The 20,816-nt window shown below is 31.4% G+C and overlaps 2 protein-coding genes and 1 pseudogene across 2 annotated transcripts; all 3 read left to right on the forward strand.

The window, feature by feature from the left end:
• The first annotated feature begins 2,334 nt into the window (after positions 1 to 2,334).
• On the forward strand, positions 2,335 to 3,910 carry LOC147930456 (class V chitinase-like). The gene is made up of 3 exons (XM_087476763.1): positions 2,335 to 3,097; positions 3,217 to 3,618; positions 3,697 to 3,910. Exons 1-3 carry the CDS (start codon positions 2,425 to 2,427, stop codon positions 3,717 to 3,719), a joined length of 1,098 nt encoding a protein of 365 aa, XP_087332889.1. The 5' UTR covers positions 2,335 to 2,424; the 3' UTR covers positions 3,720 to 3,910.
• Positions 3,911 to 11,005: 7,095 nt separating this feature from the next.
• On the forward strand, positions 11,006 to 12,483 carry LOC104773479 (class V chitinase pseudogene; annotated as a pseudogene).
• A 4,980-nt stretch (positions 12,484 to 17,463) lies between these two features.
• LOC104773474 (class V chitinase-like) lies at positions 17,464 to 19,108 on the forward strand. The gene is made up of 3 exons (XM_010498089.2): positions 17,464 to 18,176; positions 18,284 to 18,661; positions 18,855 to 19,108. The coding sequence occupies exons 1-3, from the start codon at positions 17,519 to 17,521 to the stop codon at positions 18,878 to 18,880; spliced, it is 1,062 nt and encodes a 353-aa protein (XP_010496391.1). The 5' UTR covers positions 17,464 to 17,518; the 3' UTR covers positions 18,881 to 19,108.
• The last annotated feature ends 1,708 nt before the right edge of the window (positions 19,109 to 20,816 follow it).

Raw genomic sequence — 20,816 nt, forward strand, 5'->3', positions numbered from 1 at the left:
ATTATCAAATTCGTTAATTATACATTCGGTAAAGCCAAAAAAATCCAACAAAACATGTATTGACCCGTGATTTGGTATTATAAATTGATGTGATCGTGTTTAGAGATCTTAATATACCAAATTTACAAATTGAAGTTATTGGTATAACATGTTGTATATTAATTTTATAGGTAAAAATTACAATTAGATTATGTATATTATCAATATTATACACTTAGTATTGTTTATATAGTGAATATTGTGTATAAACAATTAAGTTTTAGCTAATTAAATAGTTTGTTATTATTTCCTAAGATTTTTGAAACAATAAATAGAGTTTTATTATTTTGTAAAGAAATCTAAACTTTTCTTTTGTTAGTTATTAGAATAATTAAAATATAATAGTATTTTCATAATATGTCACATCAGAACTGGTTAAATTTTTAACAACATAGCTTAAATAAGTATATAAATATATTTTAAAAATATAAACAATGTTGTATCCTAATTTTAATATATATTTGTTATTATTAAATGATTTAGATATGTAAATATTTAATCTTAGTTTTATAAATAAATTTAAGTTTTATAATTTTTTAAATAGTTTGTTATTGTTTCCTAAGATTTCTGAAACAATAAATAGAATCTGTTTAATTATTTTATTACATAATTTCGAAATAATTTTATTATTATTTTATTAAATAATTTCGAAATTATTTTATTAATGATTTCTTGTAATCGAATAAATTAATAATTACTATTTTTTTGGATAATCATTTTCAGGTTACAACAAATTAATATTAAGATTCTGTTATTATATTTTGTATTAAAGTATAGTGGCATTATGTGTAATATTTTACATGGAGTAAGATTATTTGTTTAAAGGGTTGCTTACATAAGTATATAGATATAACATTTGTTTTCTCTATTAATTAATTAGTCGCAAGATTAGTAATTTTTGTAATGATGGCTACTAATACATTGAATGGAAAAAAAAAAGACTTGTTGGATCTAAAATACTATTACATATTATTGAAAAATCAAAAAAAAAAAAAAAAAAGACTTCTCAATTTCCACTGATTATCCATCGGAAAGAAGAGAGCATTTATGCAGCTGTTCAATATTAATAATAAAGATATATAGACTATAATCAAGTCTTCTATTATTGTTATTTTTCTGTACAAGATGTATGTCATGCCGCCACCCACCTATATTAGAGCATATTATAAGCTTAATTCACAATAAGCATAATCACACACTTTTTATTGTATTTGACACATTCAATGATAAATACTACTAGTATAATTTTTGGAAATTTATACTACCTAAATAGTGCGAATGTAATCACACTAAATCTCAAAATAAATTTAACACATATATGCAGGTTTGTTACAAGCAAATTGGAATTCTCTGAATTTTCCTTGCCATGAAGGAACCACTCTTATCCAATTAAAAACTCCAAAGTTAATATTATGACCAGTAATAAGTTCCATTACTTTTTTGGTGTCTCCTTCAAAGGAAACCCTTGTATAACCTTTGCTCCAACGGTTTGTTTTCTTTGAGCGTGTCGACATGCCCCTAAGATAGCACCTCCAGTTTTTGATGGCCGCTCTCGATCATAGTTACCAACTAGTTGCACTTCATCCAACCACAACTGGGTATCTTCCAGTGAGTAGCAGCTGTAGTCCGCTTTTGCAGTTAGATATTCATCTTGATCGTGTCATTCTTTCGCATGAGTGAGAGCTTGGCTTATTATCTTTCGCCACGAAATGTTATTGTTTTGAAATATAAGAATATAAGATTGTTGCGAGAAGTCCAAATTTGCCAAAGAATCGAGTAGACGTGTTGCATTTAAAGATTTCTTGCATCAACCAATGTTATTTTCATACAATCTTATATCATATTCTACAAAATAGATAAATTTGTTTTACATAGTATATAGATTTTCACAATATCATAGAACTAAATTAGAAATTACTAATTTAAATAAGAGTAACTCGTAATAAGTTAATATAAGGTGTTTATTTATTAACAGGAGGAGGCTTTCTTTTGTGACCTATTAATTAGTTTTTAATGTTTATGGTGGAGAGGTATACCGTATACATATCCTCTATTAATATAAAACTATATGTATAAATCTCAGACATAATTAAGCAAAAAAAAAAAGCATAAGATGGTAAAATTAGGATCTTTGGAATGAGCTTAGTAAATTAATGGTCACAACATTTAACAAAGACTTTTTGTTTTTGTTTTCGAAATCAATAATTGAATTTGTCTGAATTATTCTTTTGAATATTTCAAAATATGTCTTTCCAAAATCACTATAAATAGAGAAGGGAAGCACCCACTTAGTTTGTATCACCACCACTACAAAGGCACAACAAACAAAGAAACACAGAGCTAGAGAAAGCATTTTGTTAAAAGACTTAATTTGAGACCAAAAAAATGGCTGATACTAATGAGGAAATGGGAGCCCCCTCCGTGGTAAAAGCTTCGTACTGGTACCCAGATGGAGAGGACAAGGATCCCGCAACCTCGGCCCAAACGATTCCCTCAGCTCTCTTCACTCACCTTTTCTGCGCCTTCGCCGATCTCGACGCTGACACCAACAAAGCTTTCATCTCCGAAGTGCACGCACAGAGATTTGCCACCTTCACTGAAACTGTCAAGATACGAAACGACCAGGTGAAGACCCTCTTGTCGATCGGCGGAAGACTTGGAAACAATTCTGCGTTTGCGTCCATGGCAAGTAAACAGCAGTCACGGAAAAAGTTCATTGATTCTTGGATTTCGATCGCTAGATCAAACGGATTCAATGGTCTCGATTTAGCCTGGGAGTACCCGAACAATGAGACTGAGATGACCGACTTTGGGGCCCTAGTTGGAGACTTGCGATATGCGGTTGACGCCGAGCACAGACGCACCAGCAAACCGACTTTGCTGTTGACGGCTGCCGTTTACTACTCCTCGGTTTACAAGACTTTTACCTACCCGGTTAAAGTGATGAAAGATAACTTGGATTGGGTTAATATTATAGCCTATGAACTTTACACACCGCTGTCGTACCCCCACTTTACCGCTCCACCCGCCGGTCTGCACGCTTTTTCTTTGGACGAAGGTATAAGCATAATAATTTCCCTACGATTCAGATAATAAAAGAGGAGATGTTTAGGTGAGTAGTCTTTTTGGCTTAACTGATATAGAATTTGATAATTTGGCTGATATATTTATATATAGATCGAAGCGGCGACTCTGGTTTTAGAAAGTGGGTTGAGGACGGACTTCCCAAGAATAAAGCAGTCTTTGGATTTCCATACGTTGGCTATGCCTGGACTCTCCAAAACGATATGGATAACAGCTATCATGCCGCCGCCTCCGGAGTAGCCAAACATGAGGACGTATCTGAGGATGGTTCTATAAACTATGATAAGATACAGAAGTTCATAACTGATGAGAAAGCAGCACATAAGTATGACTCCGCGGTTGTCGGGAATCATTGTTTCGCCAACAAGATTTGGATTGCGTACGACGATACTGAGAGTGTGACGGCCAAAGTGACATACGCTAAGCAGAACGTTCTGCTTGGTTACTTTGCCTGGAACGTTGGAGCTGACGTTAACACTGTTCTATCCACCGCAGGTTCGTCTCTTTTTTCTTTTTCTTTTCTTTTTTTCTTTCATTTATATTCTTTCATAAAATATTCTCTTAAACTTACAGCATGGAAAGCATGGTCTGGTTAATTGACAACCATATCGGATCGGAGGAGTTCCCACAACGATAAGTGAATGAAGAAATAAATAAATAAAAGACGAGTGAAGAATAAAACATGTTTGCTTTATGTTATTGTAAGATAAAATAAAATAAAACTTGTCTGTCTGTTTGTATGTTGTTTTCTGTAACTAAAAATAATAATAAAAGATGCGTGCTTTTTTATATAATCACTGTAAACCCAAATAAAAAAAAATGGTTTGATTTCTAAGAAAAAATGCATTACAAAACACCGACGAAATAATTCATGTACGTTTCCATTAGATATCCATCTAACGAAATAATCCAAAACATGATACATGCATGTTTCCAATTTGTATTATAACTCGAAAATGCATGCATGCATGTTTCCAATTTGTATTATAAAGAATCTAATAATCGATGAACGAAACTCACGTGATTATCTTTGGAGAATCGCAAACCCTTTCCTGCAATTGGAAACTGTATTCACCTTCATCCTCTTCTTTGGAGCAACTTATCAAAACTTCTTACTTGTTAACTCTGCAAACTGTCTTTCACCACTAGTTGATTAGAGATTTATCGAAGCTCGTCTTCAATGTTGAATCATATCCATCGAGATTGCGCATCTCTTTGGAAACTCATTGAACCTATATATTTCTTTACTTTTCATGTACTATTTGAGTTTTAAGTAGCCAGTGTGCACTTCCCTCTTTTGAGGATTTAATGGAATAAAGTGATTGTTTCACCAAAACAACCTTAACTGTAATTGTGCTCAAAAAGTATTTGCAACAAAGTATTTGCTGAACCTCGTTAAAACTTGTGTGTCTCTTGTCTCTTCTACACTAACATCATATCCATCGAGATTGTGCTTCTCTTTGAAACTCATTAAGTTTGATGATTGATTAGTAGTAAATGTTTAGATGATATTGCTTATAGGGTACTTAAACTATAACTTTAACATAGAATGAAAAATTCTAATATATATGAAGTCAAGAAACAAAAAAAAAATTGTACTTGAAATTACAATATTTTGTCTAAGAGCTTGAAAATGTATATATATGTAAAGTTATTTCTAGCAACTTTAAAAGCCAGCCATGTAGTTAAAGCTTTATTAAAAAAAAAGGTCATTTTTGAAAATAAATCTTTTTCTATGTTCATTTTCAAAAATATATGTTTTCTATATACAAAATGACTAAATTCTAAATCCTAAACTCCAAATAATAAATCTACCTCTTAAAACTTAATGACCAGACCTTTTTTCTTTATTTTAATATAATAATTAACTAGTGATACTCACAAACACTCTAGCAACAGTCAATACAAACAGCAGAAATAACAACAACATTAAACCAGCAATTATCCAACAAAAAATCTAATAAATAATTAACTATTATTCAATCTAACATAAGCCGATAAATAAATCATCCAACAATGTCATGAAGCATTAAACCAGCATCCTAACAACATTCTAATGATCCGACTCTAGCAACCTAACAGAAGCCAGACATCAATCAAACGAACCACTAGAACATCCTCCTCTTTATCGCCTTGATTTTACAGTCACACTTTTGCTTTATGTGCACCACAAAAAGAATGTGACGCATGAGTTACCAGAAATATTCAGTGATGCGATCCTCCCATCTACCGGACTATACACATAAGCGAAAAGACAAACACAAACATTTCATAAAAAGCAAGCAAACTAGACTACTCTGAACATATGTGTCGACTGAAACCCCTCATCGTCATGGTTGACGCTGAACCCTTGCGTCGATCGACGCACTCCTTGCATCGATCGATGCTTCCTCGTGTCTCCACCAAAACCCTTGTTGCATCGTATAACGCCATGACCGCCAGCTCTTAGTGAGCCCCATGTCCAATCCCAGTCCATGGGTCCATTTTCCTTAATGGGCATCATATCCTCTCACTAGGCCCGTGAGCTCATCCATATCTGACGGCCAGTTTGCTACGTCCGAGAGGCTTTAAAGACTTGTTACCGTCCCTACAAATCACTACATGTGTTTTAACCTCACTCGCTCAGCTCCGACAATCACTTCTCGAAGGGTCACACATCCTAAGACTTCTCCAACTATGGAGTTCTCTCAGGACCCTTGACCGAAAAGATAAATGCACTTTGGTGACATAGATGGTCAAATCAATTCTTTTAAACCTTTCCAAAAGTCCCTGAAACTGGGGTGTATCACATCGATCAATGCAGACGCGCGAAATATCACCAACAATAATCTCTCTCGACTTCTCTCGCCTCCGACCTCGCCACAACGTCCGTGATTCCCAAAACCACCCTCAATATGCCACAACCACAACCACAATCACTCACAAAAAAGCACACAAGCAATAAATCACACAAAACACACATCTAATCGCTTAGATAAGTCTTGATCTTTTAATCACCTCATAAACAAGAAGATTCTGAACGAAAACGACAAGAATCACACCACAGAAAGCTCCCCACCACGTCCTTATCCACAGATCTTCACTCGAAAAACATATCTATCCAAAAACGGCTTAGAACTCATCATGAACGCTCACAAGAACTTTTCAAAGAGAAAGCTCTTCTTCTCAAGTGTTTAGAACAACAAAACGGCTAACCAAAGTCTAGGGCGTCGAGCTTCCTTTTTTATAAGCAAGCTCTAGGTTTTCCCCATTAAACCACATCGAACTGGAGACATTGGAAACAACCTGAGTGTAAACCACACAATAGTGTCGATTGATGCCCTGACCTTGGCGTTGATCGATGCTCAAACCGTAAATCTGATTCGCGGGTGTTACAAAACTATACGCTAAATATAAAATAGAGAACCCAAAAATTTAAAAAAAAAATTAAAATAACTTTAATTGTTAATTTAACATATTATAATTGTCTGGGGAAAAAATAAATTGCCCAAAAAACAATAGTTTAAGAAAAGTAATATCTCAATTAGGACAGTTCTAAAAAACTCTTAAAAAAAATTAATAATTCAATGAAATATATTTTAGGTTTATAAACAAACAAAATAATATCGTAGTACTAAAATGACCAGTAGTATTTTTATATTTATGAACCATAAAATATCTAGAGTCCAATCTAGTCACAATTTCATCGTAATGCATGTGGACTAAATTGTTCCACAAGTAAACTTGATCAAAATATAGACTATAACTAAGTCTTTTTTAATTTTAAATTCTTGATTAATAACAGACTTTATTATTTTTCAACTATACTACTAATAATAAACTTATTTATAGCTGATGACGAGATGATAATAATTAAGATATATAGACTATAATCAAGTCTTTTTAATTATTACTAGATGAATACCCGTGCTATGTGCGGGCTTATAGCTTACTGCTTTTTAAACAATTTTTCTATTAATTTCATTTTTTTATGTAGAGTGTATCTATTTTTTAATTGTGGAAATCTTGAAAAATATAATTTGATTTTGATATTTTTTTTATACTTCAAATAGCTTTTTTCATTTTGCAATTGAATTATTAGATACATGCATAGACAACTTTATTTTGAAAGCTTAACCATTTTACAATTCTTGTCTAAAACTTCTAAAAAAAATATTCCAAATGAAAGTTTGATCTAAAGATGCATATTTTGTAACAAAGAGTTTTTTAGCTTCTCAGTTATATACTATGAACTACTAACATTTTAATTTATCAAGATTGATTAAGATAGACATCTTCCTTTCATGTTAGCTCTTCAATTTCTTGAATATAACTCTAGAATTTTTTATTTATTTATAAGAATTTCATTTAATTTTATTTTTGACAACTTCTAAATATTATAATATGAAAACTCCTTCCTCTTTGTCTCTGTATTCTGCTAAACCAACATTCTACAATTTTATTCAATTATCTTCCATTTGATAGTGAACAAAACTTCAATCTTCTTCAAAAAAAAAATTTTAGGGACAAACTTTCATGAATTTCTCTACAATATTAACAAATATCTCTATCACTGCTGCAACTCTTCAAACTATTGACAAAATTATGACTCCTAAACCATATATCCATAGATTCATGGTTTACGCTGAGAGGAAGAAGTGGCTCTTGATTCAATCCCGATACTTTTTTTGTCTTTTGGTGATGCATCTACTTTTTTAGGAAATGTTATAAGCCTCTCTAATTTTTTTATATAAATATTAAAATTGTTTTTGTAATATAAAAAAGAACAAAATACATGAATAAGTCTTTTTGCTTTTAATGAGGATAGATAAGTGGCACTCTCTCCACTGCTGATGTGTCATTCAAATAGAAAGAGTTGGCCATCTTTCATAATATAAATTTTTATGTACATGATATATATGTCATGCGGCCACCCACATATCGAGCATAATATAAACTTAATTTACAATAAGCATAATCACACACGTTTTACTGTATTTAACACAGACAATGTTAAATACTACTAGTATAATTTTCTAAATTTATAATATAATACGATCATATATATTACCAAGAAAAAGAAGATGAATCACTAGCTCAGTTGTCAAATTACACATAACGATTACATAAATACTATACAGACTTTTTTTTGGGAGATATATATCAGTTGTACTACTTTATTAGCACATTTGTAAACATTCACAATAATAATAATGACACTAAATCTCAAAATTAGTAAAAATCAAAATTTCATACAAAAGTAGTGATGCTTAAGTACTTAAAGGTTTCTCTAAAAATGATTGAATTCATCAAAAGTCATCATAATTATTTTTGGCATCTTATATATATATATATATATATATATATATATATATATATATATATAGTGTTGACCCTTTAAGCTTTTAGATTTTAGATATTATATAAAAAATAACATATGGTTAGTATAATTAGTAACCTATATAACATTTGTTTTTTCTATTAATTAATTAGTTGCAAGATTAGTAATTTTTGTAATGATGGCTACTAATACATTGTATGGAAAAAAAAAGACTTGTTGGATCTAAAATACTATTACATATTGAAAAATCAAAAAAAAAAAATAATAATAATAATAAATAAAGACTTCTCAATTTCCACTGATTATCCATCGGAAAGAAGAGAGCATTTATGCAGCTGTTCAATATTAATAATAAAGATATATAGACTATAATCAAGTCTTCTATTATTGTTATTTTTATGTATAAGATGTATGTCATGCCGCCACCCACCTATATTAGAGCATATCCTACTATATTAATTGAGAAGTACAAATATGAAACTAACCTTAAAATGTGTAAAAAATTACATTCAATTGCCATTAGAAAAATTTAATTAAGATTAATTAACTAATTAATCATTAATTAAAAACAAAAATTGGGGAACCTAAATAAAAGAAATTGTAGAAAAAAAACTATCAGAATCAAAACTAATTCATCCTTAACAAAATTTACAGGTAAAATTTTAAAAATCTAATCGAATAAAATCTATATAATCACAAATTTTATCAAAAAACTTTTCCAGCATAGGTTAAATTTTTTTTTATCAAAAATCTAATCAAATAAAATATATAACAGCTTGCTTAGATTTTAAAAATTAATAAATAATAAAATAAAATATATAGATTTAGTATCTTATCTATTTTAAAAAGTTCTATTTTTCTTTTAGCCACCGTTCTTTAGAAAATAAAACTAAGTTGAGATTTAAATATACTCAATGCTTGAAGATGCTTATTACAGACGAAAAAAAGAAGTCACAGAAAGAAAAACAAGGAATGTTGTTTTCAAAGAGGTTTTTCAGAACCTTCACTAGCTATATTTAGTTGCTCTTTTTTACATGTTAGTTATATCTTTTACATATTTCACAATTATACCAAAAATTGCGTTTAATTCACAAAAGTTTAATCAATTTTATTCATTATGCAAATGTTTTATTGGCAGGTTTTCAATAAACATTTATAAAATACAAAAAAATTAATATAAGCAAACCAAATTTTTAATCACAATCTATTATAAATAACATAATAACAAAATAAATTATTACAAATTTTCATCAAAAGAAAAGTTCAGCCCGCGGTTTTCCGCGGGTTAGTAACTAGTTATAAACTTAATTCACAATAAGCATAATCACACACTTTTTGTTATATTTGACACATTCAATGATAAATACTACTAGTATATTTTTTGGAAATTTATACTACCTAAATAGTGCGAATGTAATCACACTAAATCTCGAAATAAATTTAACACATTTAATAAAGTCATAATACAAATATGAGTATTCTTAGGAATCATGTCTTTGGCTAACATATATGCAGGCTTTTTTTTTTTTTTTTTTTTTTTTTTTTTTTTTTACATATATGTATATGCAGGCTTGTTACAAGCAAATTGGCATTCTCTGAACTTTCCTTGCCATGAAGGAACCACTCTTATCCAATTAAAAACTCCAAAGTTAATATTGTGACCAGTAATAAGTTCCATTACTTTTTTGGTGTCTCCTTCAAAAGGAAACCCTTGTATAACCTTTGCTCCAACGGTTTGTTTTCTTTGAGCGTGTCGACATGCCCCTAAGATAGCACCTCCAGTTTTTGATGGCCGCTCTCGATCATAGTTACCAACTAGTTGCACTTCATCCAACCACAATTGGGTATCTTCCAGTGAGTAGCAGCTGTAGTCCGCTTTTGCAGTTAGATATTCATCTTGATCGTGTCATTCTTTCGCATGAGTGAGAGCTTGGCTTATTATCTTTCGCCACGAAATGTTATTGTTTTGAAATATAAGAATATAAGATTGTTGCGAGAAGTCCAAATTTGCCAAAGAATCGAGTAGACGTGTTGCATTTAAAGATTTCTTGCATCAACCAATGTTATTTTCATACAATCTTATATCATATTCTACAAAATAGATAAATTTGTTTTACATAGTATATAGATTTTCACAATATCATAGAACTAAATTAGAAATTACTAATTTAAATAAGAGTAACTCGTAATAAGTTAATATAAGGTGTTTATTTATTAACAGGAGGAGGCTTTCTTTTGTGACCTATTAATTAGTTTTTAATGTTTATGGTGGAGAGGTATACCGTATACATATCCTCTATTAATATAAAACTATATGTATAAATCTCAGACATAATTAAGCAAAAAAAAAAAGCATAAGATGGTAAAATTAGGATCTTTGGAATGAGCTTAGTAAATTAATGGTCACAACATTTAACAAAGACTTTTTGTTTTTGTTTTCGAAATCAATAATTGAATTTGTCTGAATTATTCTTTTGAATATTTCAAAATATGTCTTTCCAAAATCACTATAAATAGAGAAGGGAAGCACCCACTTAGTTTGTATCACCACCACTACAAAGGCACAACAAACAAAGAAACACAGAGCTAGAGAAAGCATTTTGTTAAAAGACTTAATTTGAGACCAAAAAAATGGCTGATACTAATGAGGAAATGGGAGCCCCCTCCGTGGTAAAAGCTTCGTACTGGTACCCAGATGGAGAGGACAAGGATCCCGCAACCTCGGCCCAAACGATTCCCTCAGCTCTCTTCACTCACCTTTTCTGCGCCTTCGCCGATCTCGACGCTGACACCAACAAAGCTTTCATCTCCGAAGTGCACGCACAGAGATTTGCCACCTTCACTGAAACTGTCAAGATACGAAACGACCAGGTGAAGACCCTCTTGTCGATCGGCGGAAGACTTGGAAACAATTCTGCGTTTGCGTCCATGGCAAGTAAACAGCAGTCACGGAAAAAGTTCATTGATTCTTGGATTTCGATCGCTAGATCAAACGGATTCAATGGTCTCGATTTAGCCTGGGAGTACCCGAACAATGAGACTGAGATGACCGACTTTGGGGCCCTAGTTGGAGACTTGCGATATGCGGTTGACGCCGAGCACAGACGCACCAGCAAACCGACTTTGCTGTTGACGGCTGCCGTTTACTACTCCTCGGTTTACAAGACTTTTACCTACCCGGTTAAAGTGATGAAAGATAACTTGGATTGGGTTAATATTATAGCCTATGAACTTTACACACCGCTGTCGTACCCCCACTTTACCGCTCCACCCGCCGGTCTGCACGCTTTTTCTTTGGACGAAGGTATAAGCATAATAATTTCCCTACGATTCAGATAATAAAAGAGGAGATGTTTAGGTGAGTAGTCTTTTTGGCTTAATTGATATAGAATTTGATAATTTGGCTGATATATTTATATATAGATCGAAGCGGCGACTCTGGTTTTAGAAAGTGGGTTGAGGACGGACTTCCCAAGAATAAAGCAGTCTTTGGATTTCCATACGTTGGCTATGCCTGGACTCTCCAAAACGATATGGATAACGGCTATCATGCCGCCGCCTCCGGAGTAGCCAAACATGAGGACGTATCTGAGGATGGTTCTATAAACTATGATAAGATACAGAAGTTCATAACTGATGAGAAAGCAGCACATAAGTATGACTCCCCAGTTGTCGGGAATCATTGTTTCGCCAACAAGATTTGGATTGCGTACGACGATACTGAGAGTGTGACGGCCAAAGTGACATACGCTAAGCAGAACGTTCTGCTTGGTTACTTTGCCTGGAACGTTGGAGCTGACGTTAACACTGTTCTATCCACCGCAGGTTCGTCTCTTTTTTCTTCTTCTTTTCTTTTTTTTTGTTTCATTTATATTCTTTTTCTTTTCGTCTTTCATAAAATATTCTTTTTCGTTTTCGTTTCTTTGAATTGCAGCAAATATATATAAATCGCTAGTTCCCTATCGGTTAAACTAAACAGTACTGAGTTTCTTATATATGTATTTTGAAAATTTACAGCATGGAAAGCATGGTCTGGTTAAGTGACAACCATATCGGATCGGAGGAGTTCTTCCCACAACGATAAGTGAATGAAGAAATAAATAAATAAAAGACGATTGAAGAATAAAACATGTTTGCTTAATATTATTGTAAGATTGAAAAAAAACTCGTCTGTCTGTTTGTATCTTGTTTTCTGTAATAAAAAATAAAAAAATGCTTGTTTTTTTTATATAATCACTGTAAACCAAAAAAAAAAATTGATTTCTATGAAAAAATGCATTACAGAACACTGACGGACTTACTTCATACCATTCATGTACGTTTCCATAAGAGATCTATCTATAACGAAATAAACCAAAAGAAGGTACATCATATATGCATGTTTCCAATTTGTATTATAACTCGAAAATGCATGCATGCATGTTTCTAATTTGTATTATAAAGAATCTAATAATCGATGAACGAAACTCACGTGATTATCTTTGGAGAATCGCAAACATTAGAGTTCTATGGGCTGAGAAGCCGACCATTGGGTCTCGGCCTTGTATTCTTTTATTCTTTCAATATAAAACCTTTTATCAAAGAGAAAAATCAAGTCTTTTTATAATTAGTATCACATATTTTAATAATGGAAGTTGGTATATAACATTGTTAGAAAAAGACTTGTTAGATAGACTATAACCGAGTCTTATTTATTATAACCAACAGTATCAATTCTTTTTTTTATTCTATGGACTTTAACCAAGTCTTATTTATTACTAGTAATAGGCTCGCACATCGCGCGAGATATATTTACTTTAATTTTTATTAATTATGATATACCTTAAATTTACAAATATATTTTTGAATTGGATTTTTTAATATGAATTTTTAAAAAAATGTTTAATATGTGTTCCTTTATATATGGTTCTTAATGTTTGGACGCAAAATAAAATAAACAAAACATATCGGAAATTTTTTGGACTGAAGTAATTAAATCCCTCAAAGTTTTGTTGTTTTGGATTTTATTGTTTTGTGATAAATTGTTAGGTTCTTAGAGATCTCCAACCATACTCTATTTTAAAGTCAATACTCTGTTATAGAGTAACATTTGCTCTAACCCTACTCTATATCTTACTCTAAAATAGAGTAAATGGTAGGATTACTCTATATGCAACAATACTTTTTTATACTAACTCTATTTTATATACATTGAAAAAAAGTATGCTCTATTTTAGAGTAAAAAAATAGAATATATATTGGAGATAGTCTTAGCACACATGAGGTTTGTGTAGAGACCATCTATCAGACATTCAAAACGAAAAGTGAGTATTGAAAATAGTTTACAAATATTTCTAGATAAATTTCATCTTTCCCTACATCTTTTCCAAAGCTTTAATATATGGATGCGGTGAAGACTTATATGATGATTCGCTAGATCTCTATAACCAGAAAATTATTAGCGAAACTCATTAACCATGAAAATAAATAAATAAAAATTAAGTTTTAGTCTCAATCATAAAGAAAAATAATTGATAAATATTTATCTCTTTGCGAGTGGTTTTACAACTTTATATATTCTTTAACTCAATCTTAATATTTGATTTTCTTTTTTACTCCACAATATATGTTGCTATGGTTTGATTTTCTTCAATTAGCCTCCTAACAAATTTCTTGTGAATTAGAAACTCTATATGAATGCTTAAAATGTGTTATACTTCTATGATGATCGGTTATTTATCGGTCCTTGTCTCTATTATTATTCATTATAGTTTTTTAATTATCAAAAAAATAAACTCTCCAACATGTCAATTGGTGTAGATGGAAGGGAAGACAAAATCAAAAAAATTGATATCAACTATAGATACCTTCCAATTATTTTTCTGACATAACTACATTTCTAATTTTTTTTAACTTATATCTAATAATTTTTTTAATTAACTATATTTGAACTTATAATATCTATATGTTGACTTTTCCATCAGATTTGATGATTTTAAAATACGATATGTGAGAAAAAAAATTCAGACCGACTCAAATTCATCCAATCAATAAACTAAACTTTTAAAACTTGAATTTTGTACTATACTAATGAGATTATGAATCTAGACAATATGTTTTACAAGGTAACAGAAGAATCACCAATGATCATTTTGAAATATTTACTCTCTAATCTTGTAATCACCTTTAATATAATTTTTTTGGAATAATGCATATTAAAATATGGGTCATGTCGTAATTTTTTTGAAATATCTTACACTATATCTCGCATTAAATTTTGGATAAAATTCATGAAAAGAAAAATGTATCAAATTTAATGTTCTTTTAAAGGTAGCAGAAGAATCACCAATGATTATTTTGAATAACTAATAAGTGTATTCACGATTTATCATATGCTCCAGTATGTACTCTCTAATCTTGTAATCACCCTTAATATAATTTTTTTTAGAATAATGCATATTAAAATATGGCTCATGTCATAAATTTTTTTGAAATATCTTATACTATATCTCACATTAAATTTTGGATAAAATTCATGAAAAGAAAAAAGTGTCAAATTTAATGTTTTTAAAAAGGTAATAGAAGAATCACCAATGATTATTTTGAATAACTAATAAGTGTATTCACGATTTATCACATACTCTAGTATTTACTCTCTAATCTTGTAATCACCCTTAATATATATTTTTGGAATAATGCATATTAAAATATGGCTCTTGTCATAAAAATTTATGAAATATCTTATACTATATCTCGCATTAAAATTTGTAAAAAAATCATGAAAAGAAAAGTGTGTCAAATTTAATGTTTTTTAGATTATATATTATCTTTATTTTCTAATAACTTTAAAATAAATAATATAATTACCATTAAATTATTTTGTGAAACTATAGTTTTCTATTATTTCATGGGATGATTAAGCAATTATGTTATTTTTATTTTCTTTTAGTACATACATTTTAAAGACAGTCAAACTGTAACTTATAGAATATTAAATATAATTTAATTTCATCTGAGTTGTGTCTTTAGTACAATATATATGATTATTGAATACAATGTGATAATTTAAATATATTAGAACATATTTTCTATTTTTAAATTAGTCTATCATAAATTAATTTGGCTTCAATTTTTATTTTAAAAGTACAATTTTTTTTTTAATTAGGTTATATGGTATATGCTTTCATTAGGAAGTATATTATATGTTAAAACTAAAAGTTTGAAGAAATATATTTTTGTAACAATGTGAAATTTATTATTTTAAAAGTAAACACCATATAAGATATAAATAAAATGAAGTATATAAAAAGATGTTTACTTTAAGATTAGTGAGAAAAACATGTGTCACAAATATAGAGCGCCAAGTGTCGTATTGGCAAGCAAAGTTAGAAAAATCTTCTCATATTATATAAGATATAAGGTTCTCTCTATTATTGGAAGAGTTTACTTTTCGTTTTTAAGTGTATTAATTTCATGTTGGACAAACTATCAATTAAAGTTTCCCACTCTAGAAATATATATTAGATGTATTACTTAACAAGGTATAATTTATATATGTTGTTTATTTAAAAAGTTATATATATATATATATATATTCAATATTTTCAGATTAATTAATGTGACCATTTTGTGTTCTTATATCTATTATCATTCAACATTCTTAGTGAATAATGTGACCAAATCTAATCATAATATTATTGTAATGCATGTGAACCAGTAAGTTGTTAGACATATAAACTTATTAGATAATATATATGAAGGTCTGAAGGAGTCTTTTCTTGTTGGATCTACCATCATAAATACTACCTACTCTGGACATATCCAATAATAACTAGATGAATACAAAATTCTTTTTCTCGCATATATAACAAAATATATAAATGAAAAGTTTACTTACGATAGAGAAACAGCATATATATATATATATATATATATATATATATAAAAGAGATTAAGAGATCAGCTAACCTAACGAAAACTAAGAAAGTCTATAACCCAAAAATATAACGTGCAATGCAAAATGTAAGCAGCATGCAGAAACAAACTAATATCGTTTGTTTTTCATATTTTAATGGCGTTTTTTCGGTACAAGATATAATACAGTATATTATAGTGGTAATACTATTTTGGATTTACGGCATCAGCCCAGAAATGAATTATCGATTGCCGTTTCAAGAAAATTAAAGAAACAACCACATTTCCTAAAATCGGTTGGCAGGCGGCAGCTGAAATAATAATAAAAATTTATCATATAAAAAATTATCATACCTCATTTCATATAAAAAATTATATCACTATAAAAGTTTTTAGTATGTATCAACAAGTTTATATGAATATCATAAGTATACGGATTTTATATTATGTAATTATTTTACATCAAGAAATTGTAAAAATTTATGGACAATTATTAAGATGGAGTTGGTTTATGCTTTCGAATTATATATTGTTGTAGTTTGCAAACATATTACTCTAATCAATTCTAAGGGATAACATAATTAATACCTACCCAGGCCAACGTTGACTAAATAAAGTCTTTTTTTGTTAGAGCAAAACAACTTTCTTGTGTGGGATAATATTTTATTTAGTATTTCCTAAAAATATATCTCCGGAACCAAAATCTAATTGTATGTGATTAAATAAAATAAAATACTAATCGAACCCAAAGTGGAAAAAAGTAATGTATTAATATTCTTGCCAACGTTGATTAAAATCATGATGAGAGTAGTCAAACCAAAACTTTTATAACTATATTATACGTTAAATCAACCACCTTACTACCGTATGTATTGATTTCAAACTTATAAGACTTATGAAATTAAATTAAAATACATCAAATATGATAGGAATGACTGAATGAGAGCTTCCTCAATGGTGTGGTGTCACAGTCACAACATTTAACAAAGACTTTGGCGAAGAAAATCAACAAACGTCCACTGACCAATGAATCCACCCAAATTCAAAGTTGAACTTGTCGTTTCTTTTAATATTTAAATTATCTTCCCAAATTCCCTATAGATAGAGAATGAAAGCACTCTCTTAGCTTGTATCACTGCAAATCACAACAAACAAAGTAACGTTTACGGAAAGAAAAAAAAAATGTTTACGGAAGTAGTTAAAGCATCGTACTGGTTCCCAGATGGTGAATCCCCAGCCAACGGCAGCGTAGTTCCACGATCCTCAGCGGAAGTAATTGATTCAACTCTCTTCACTCACCTCTTCTTCGCCTTTGCCGATCTTGACTCTCAGACCAACAGCGTCTTTGTCTCCGACGCTCACGAACACGAATTCTCCAACTTCACTAAGATCGTCAAGCAGAAAAACCCTCACGTGCAGACCCTATTGTCGATCGGCGGAAGAAACGCAGACGGATCCGCGTTTGCGTCCATGGCAAGTAACCCCACCTCTCGTAAAGCATTCATTTGGTCTTCGATCTCCATCGCTAGATATTACAGATTTAACGGCCTTGATCTGGTCTGGGAGTTCCCAAACAATGAAGTGGAGATGAGGAACTTTGGTAAACTACTTGAAGAATGGCGAGAAGCGGTTGAAGACGATGCTGAACGCACCGAAAATATGCCTTTGCTGTTGACAGCTGCGGTTTATTACTCCCCCAGTCACAATTCAGTTTCCTACCCGATCCAAGAGATTGACGAAAACTTAGATTGGGTTAATCTTATTGCTTATGATTTCTACGGTTCAACCACAATTATCAGTCCACCGGCCGCTCTATTTGATCCTTCAAACCCACCAAAAGGTACGTATAATAAACATATATAAGTGACCAAATAAAAAAAAGAAAAGAGAATGGTAGTCTTTGGTTCGGCAAAGGTTTAACTGGAATAGAACTTGGTTAATATATAGGTCCATGCGGCGATTCCGGTTTGAAAGAGTGGATTAAGGCTGGACTCCCGGAGAAGAAAGCAGTATTGGGTTTTCCATACGTTGGATGGGCATGGTGTCTAGAAGGTGGTCATGATGAGGCCACCACCCAAGTAGCGACATCAGCTGATGGTACTATAAACTATGATCAAATAAGAAAGTTTATAGTGGATAACGGAGCAACAACGGTTTATAACTCGACGGTGGTCGGAGATTATTGTTACGCTGGAACTACTTGGATTGGTTATGACGATTATGAGAGTATTGTGACAAAAGTTAGCTACGCTAAGCAGAGAGGCTTGCTTGGTTACTTTTCATGGCATGTTGGAGCTGACGATAACTTTATTCTATCTCGCGCAGGTTCGTCTCTTTTGCTTTTAAATTTTCTTTTTATTTTCTTAGTTTACATTCTCACAACGCAGAGTCGCTGTAGATGCTTGCAACAACATTTATACTGTGTCTTACACTCTTATCGGATAAACAGTACCAAGTCTTATATATATATATATATATATATATATATATATATATATGAATATTTGGAAATTTGCAGCATCGAAAGCATGGGATCAATGCTAAAGTCTAAAGAGACAGCCATGGGAGAAGAATTATGCAAGAGGAATTCGGACAACGACAATGGTAGAAGTAATAAATAACGACGAGTAAAGAGTGTACCATGTTTGGCTTATGTTGTTATCTATATATAATAGCAAACCCACTTTGAGGGGACTGTGATGTCATTGTTTTTAATCCAACGGTTGAGGTCAATCTTTCTATTTATCCTATGGCTGTGGTTTTCTCTTAAAAGTTCTCTACACCAAAGGATATGTCTTTCAATTGCAACTTTTTGTCGGCATCCTTTAGTGAACCATTGCGTCTCCCTCTTCTCACCACCTTTTAGTTGTGTTTCTTGGTCGTCATAATATACTTTATTGAATTTGTAATCTTTTTTTTTTTTGTTTTCATTGATCTATAATGCAAATCCTCCTCTAAAGCTTCTCTGAACAAAAAAAATTTGAAACCAAGATCTTTGGAGATTCCTTTTCCCGCAACGTCATAGTCTTTTTCTATTTCCACTGAGCCAGCGACCCTTCAATTCTCTACTCCCGCCGATCTTTGGTGAGTTTTAATGCGTTGGTCTCTTTTTTTTAGGATACACAATTGTAGCTTAGATAGTGTTAGTTTAATGAGCATGGGTTTCGGCACAAATAATAGAGGATGAGAGAAAATTGAAAACTGAAGGGTCATAACTGATTCACATATTCATCGGTTGATTTGTTTTGTCTCATCTTCTTCGTCTTTGTTGGGGTTTTTACAGTCTTTAATCTAATATATAGAAACGTGGTATGAAGTTTTTTGTTCTAATTAATGATAAAGAGAATATATCTTTCGTTTAGTAACTTTGTGTTATAAACCACTTAAGGATGGAATCCATAACCAATCCCATTCACGGTCCATAAGTGTTCAAGACTTAAGGCCCATCGGCCAAGGCCTCTCGGTCACACCCTATTACTAAGTCGGTTTAGAGTATTTGTATGGGACTAAGTCCTACACTATATATATGTAACCTCAATGCTTAAAGATCAATAAGAATAAGAGATTTCAACCTTTGAATCCTCTAATTTACAACACGTTATCAGCACGATAGACTCTAAGTCCAGCTGAGAAAAACCCTTACCCTAAAACCCTAAAAGCCGCCGCCTCCTTCCCTTGTTCGAAGCATCTATCGGCGATCGATCCTTACTCATCCGAGTTCTATCCACGGTGAGTTTCTGTTCGGGTTTTGCTCGAGTTCTGTCCGAGGTTCGCGTTTCGTGATTCTGTCCGAGAGATCCGGTTCCTGCTCGAGTTTTTCTGTCCGAGTGCTAACCGATTCCTGTCCGAGGTTTTGTGATCGAGAGAGAGGTACAACCGAGGTCTGTTAGCTCCCGGTTCATATCCAGTCAGACCCTAATTGGTGAAAGGTAAATAAGATCAAAAACCTCCTTAAGAACATATAAATCGAATCCGATCCATTAACTTATTGGAACCCTAAAACTACAAAGTAAGCAATCAACAAACATGTCTTATGCTAAAACCCTATAACTTTAAAACTTAAAATCGGATATCTTGATGCTTAGGGTTGCATAGATTGATTGTGAATTGAACCTATTGATCATGATTAAAAATCGGTTTGGTTGCTATTGCTTGATTGTTTGTTACATGCATCATAAGTAAATCGGACCATGTATAGGATATTATAGAATCGGTTATTGCATAAACTGATTGCATATAATCAAGCTGCATCAACCATTAAAACTCGAGCACATAGACTTGTTTCTTAGGTTGTTAAAACTTCCAATTCAATTCAAGTAATTATCCTAAAAATTTAAGAAACACTAGTTTGATTGTTCTAGGATGAATCTGATTATACATAAAATTGTTTGATAAAATTCTAGAAATTAAAACTTACAAAATCGGAATTAAAATATAGATTAGGATAACTCCTAAAATTAATTCAAGTAATTATCTAAAA

This window comes from Camelina sativa, chromosome 12, assembly GCF_030686135.1.
Source record: "Camelina sativa cultivar CO46 ecotype springtype chromosome 12, ASM3068613v1".
In the NCBI taxonomy this organism is placed as follows: domain Eukaryota; kingdom Viridiplantae; phylum Streptophyta; class Magnoliopsida; order Brassicales; family Brassicaceae; genus Camelina; species Camelina sativa.

Coding starts and splice junctions, on each gene's coding strand:
- LOC147930456 (XM_087476763.1), top strand. CDS start 2,425: ATGGCTGATACTAATGAGGAAATGGGAGCCCCCTCCGTGGTAAAAGCT. Junction 3,098..3,216: donor CGCTTTTTCTTTGGACGAAG/GTATAAGCATAA, acceptor ATTTATATATAG/ATCGAAGCGGCGACTCTGGT. Junction 3,619..3,696: donor CACTGTTCTATCCACCGCAG/GTTCGTCTCTTT, acceptor TTAAACTTACAG/CATGGAAAGCATGGTCTGGT.
- LOC104773474 (XM_010498089.2), top strand. CDS start 17,519: ATGTTTACGGAAGTAGTTAAAGCATCGTACTGGTTCCCAGATGGTGAA. Junction 18,177..18,283: donor TCCTTCAAACCCACCAAAAG/GTACGTATAATA, acceptor GTTAATATATAG/GTCCATGCGGCGATTCCGGT. Junction 18,662..18,854: donor CTTTATTCTATCTCGCGCAG/GTTCGTCTCTTT, acceptor GGAAATTTGCAG/CATCGAAAGCATGGGATCAA.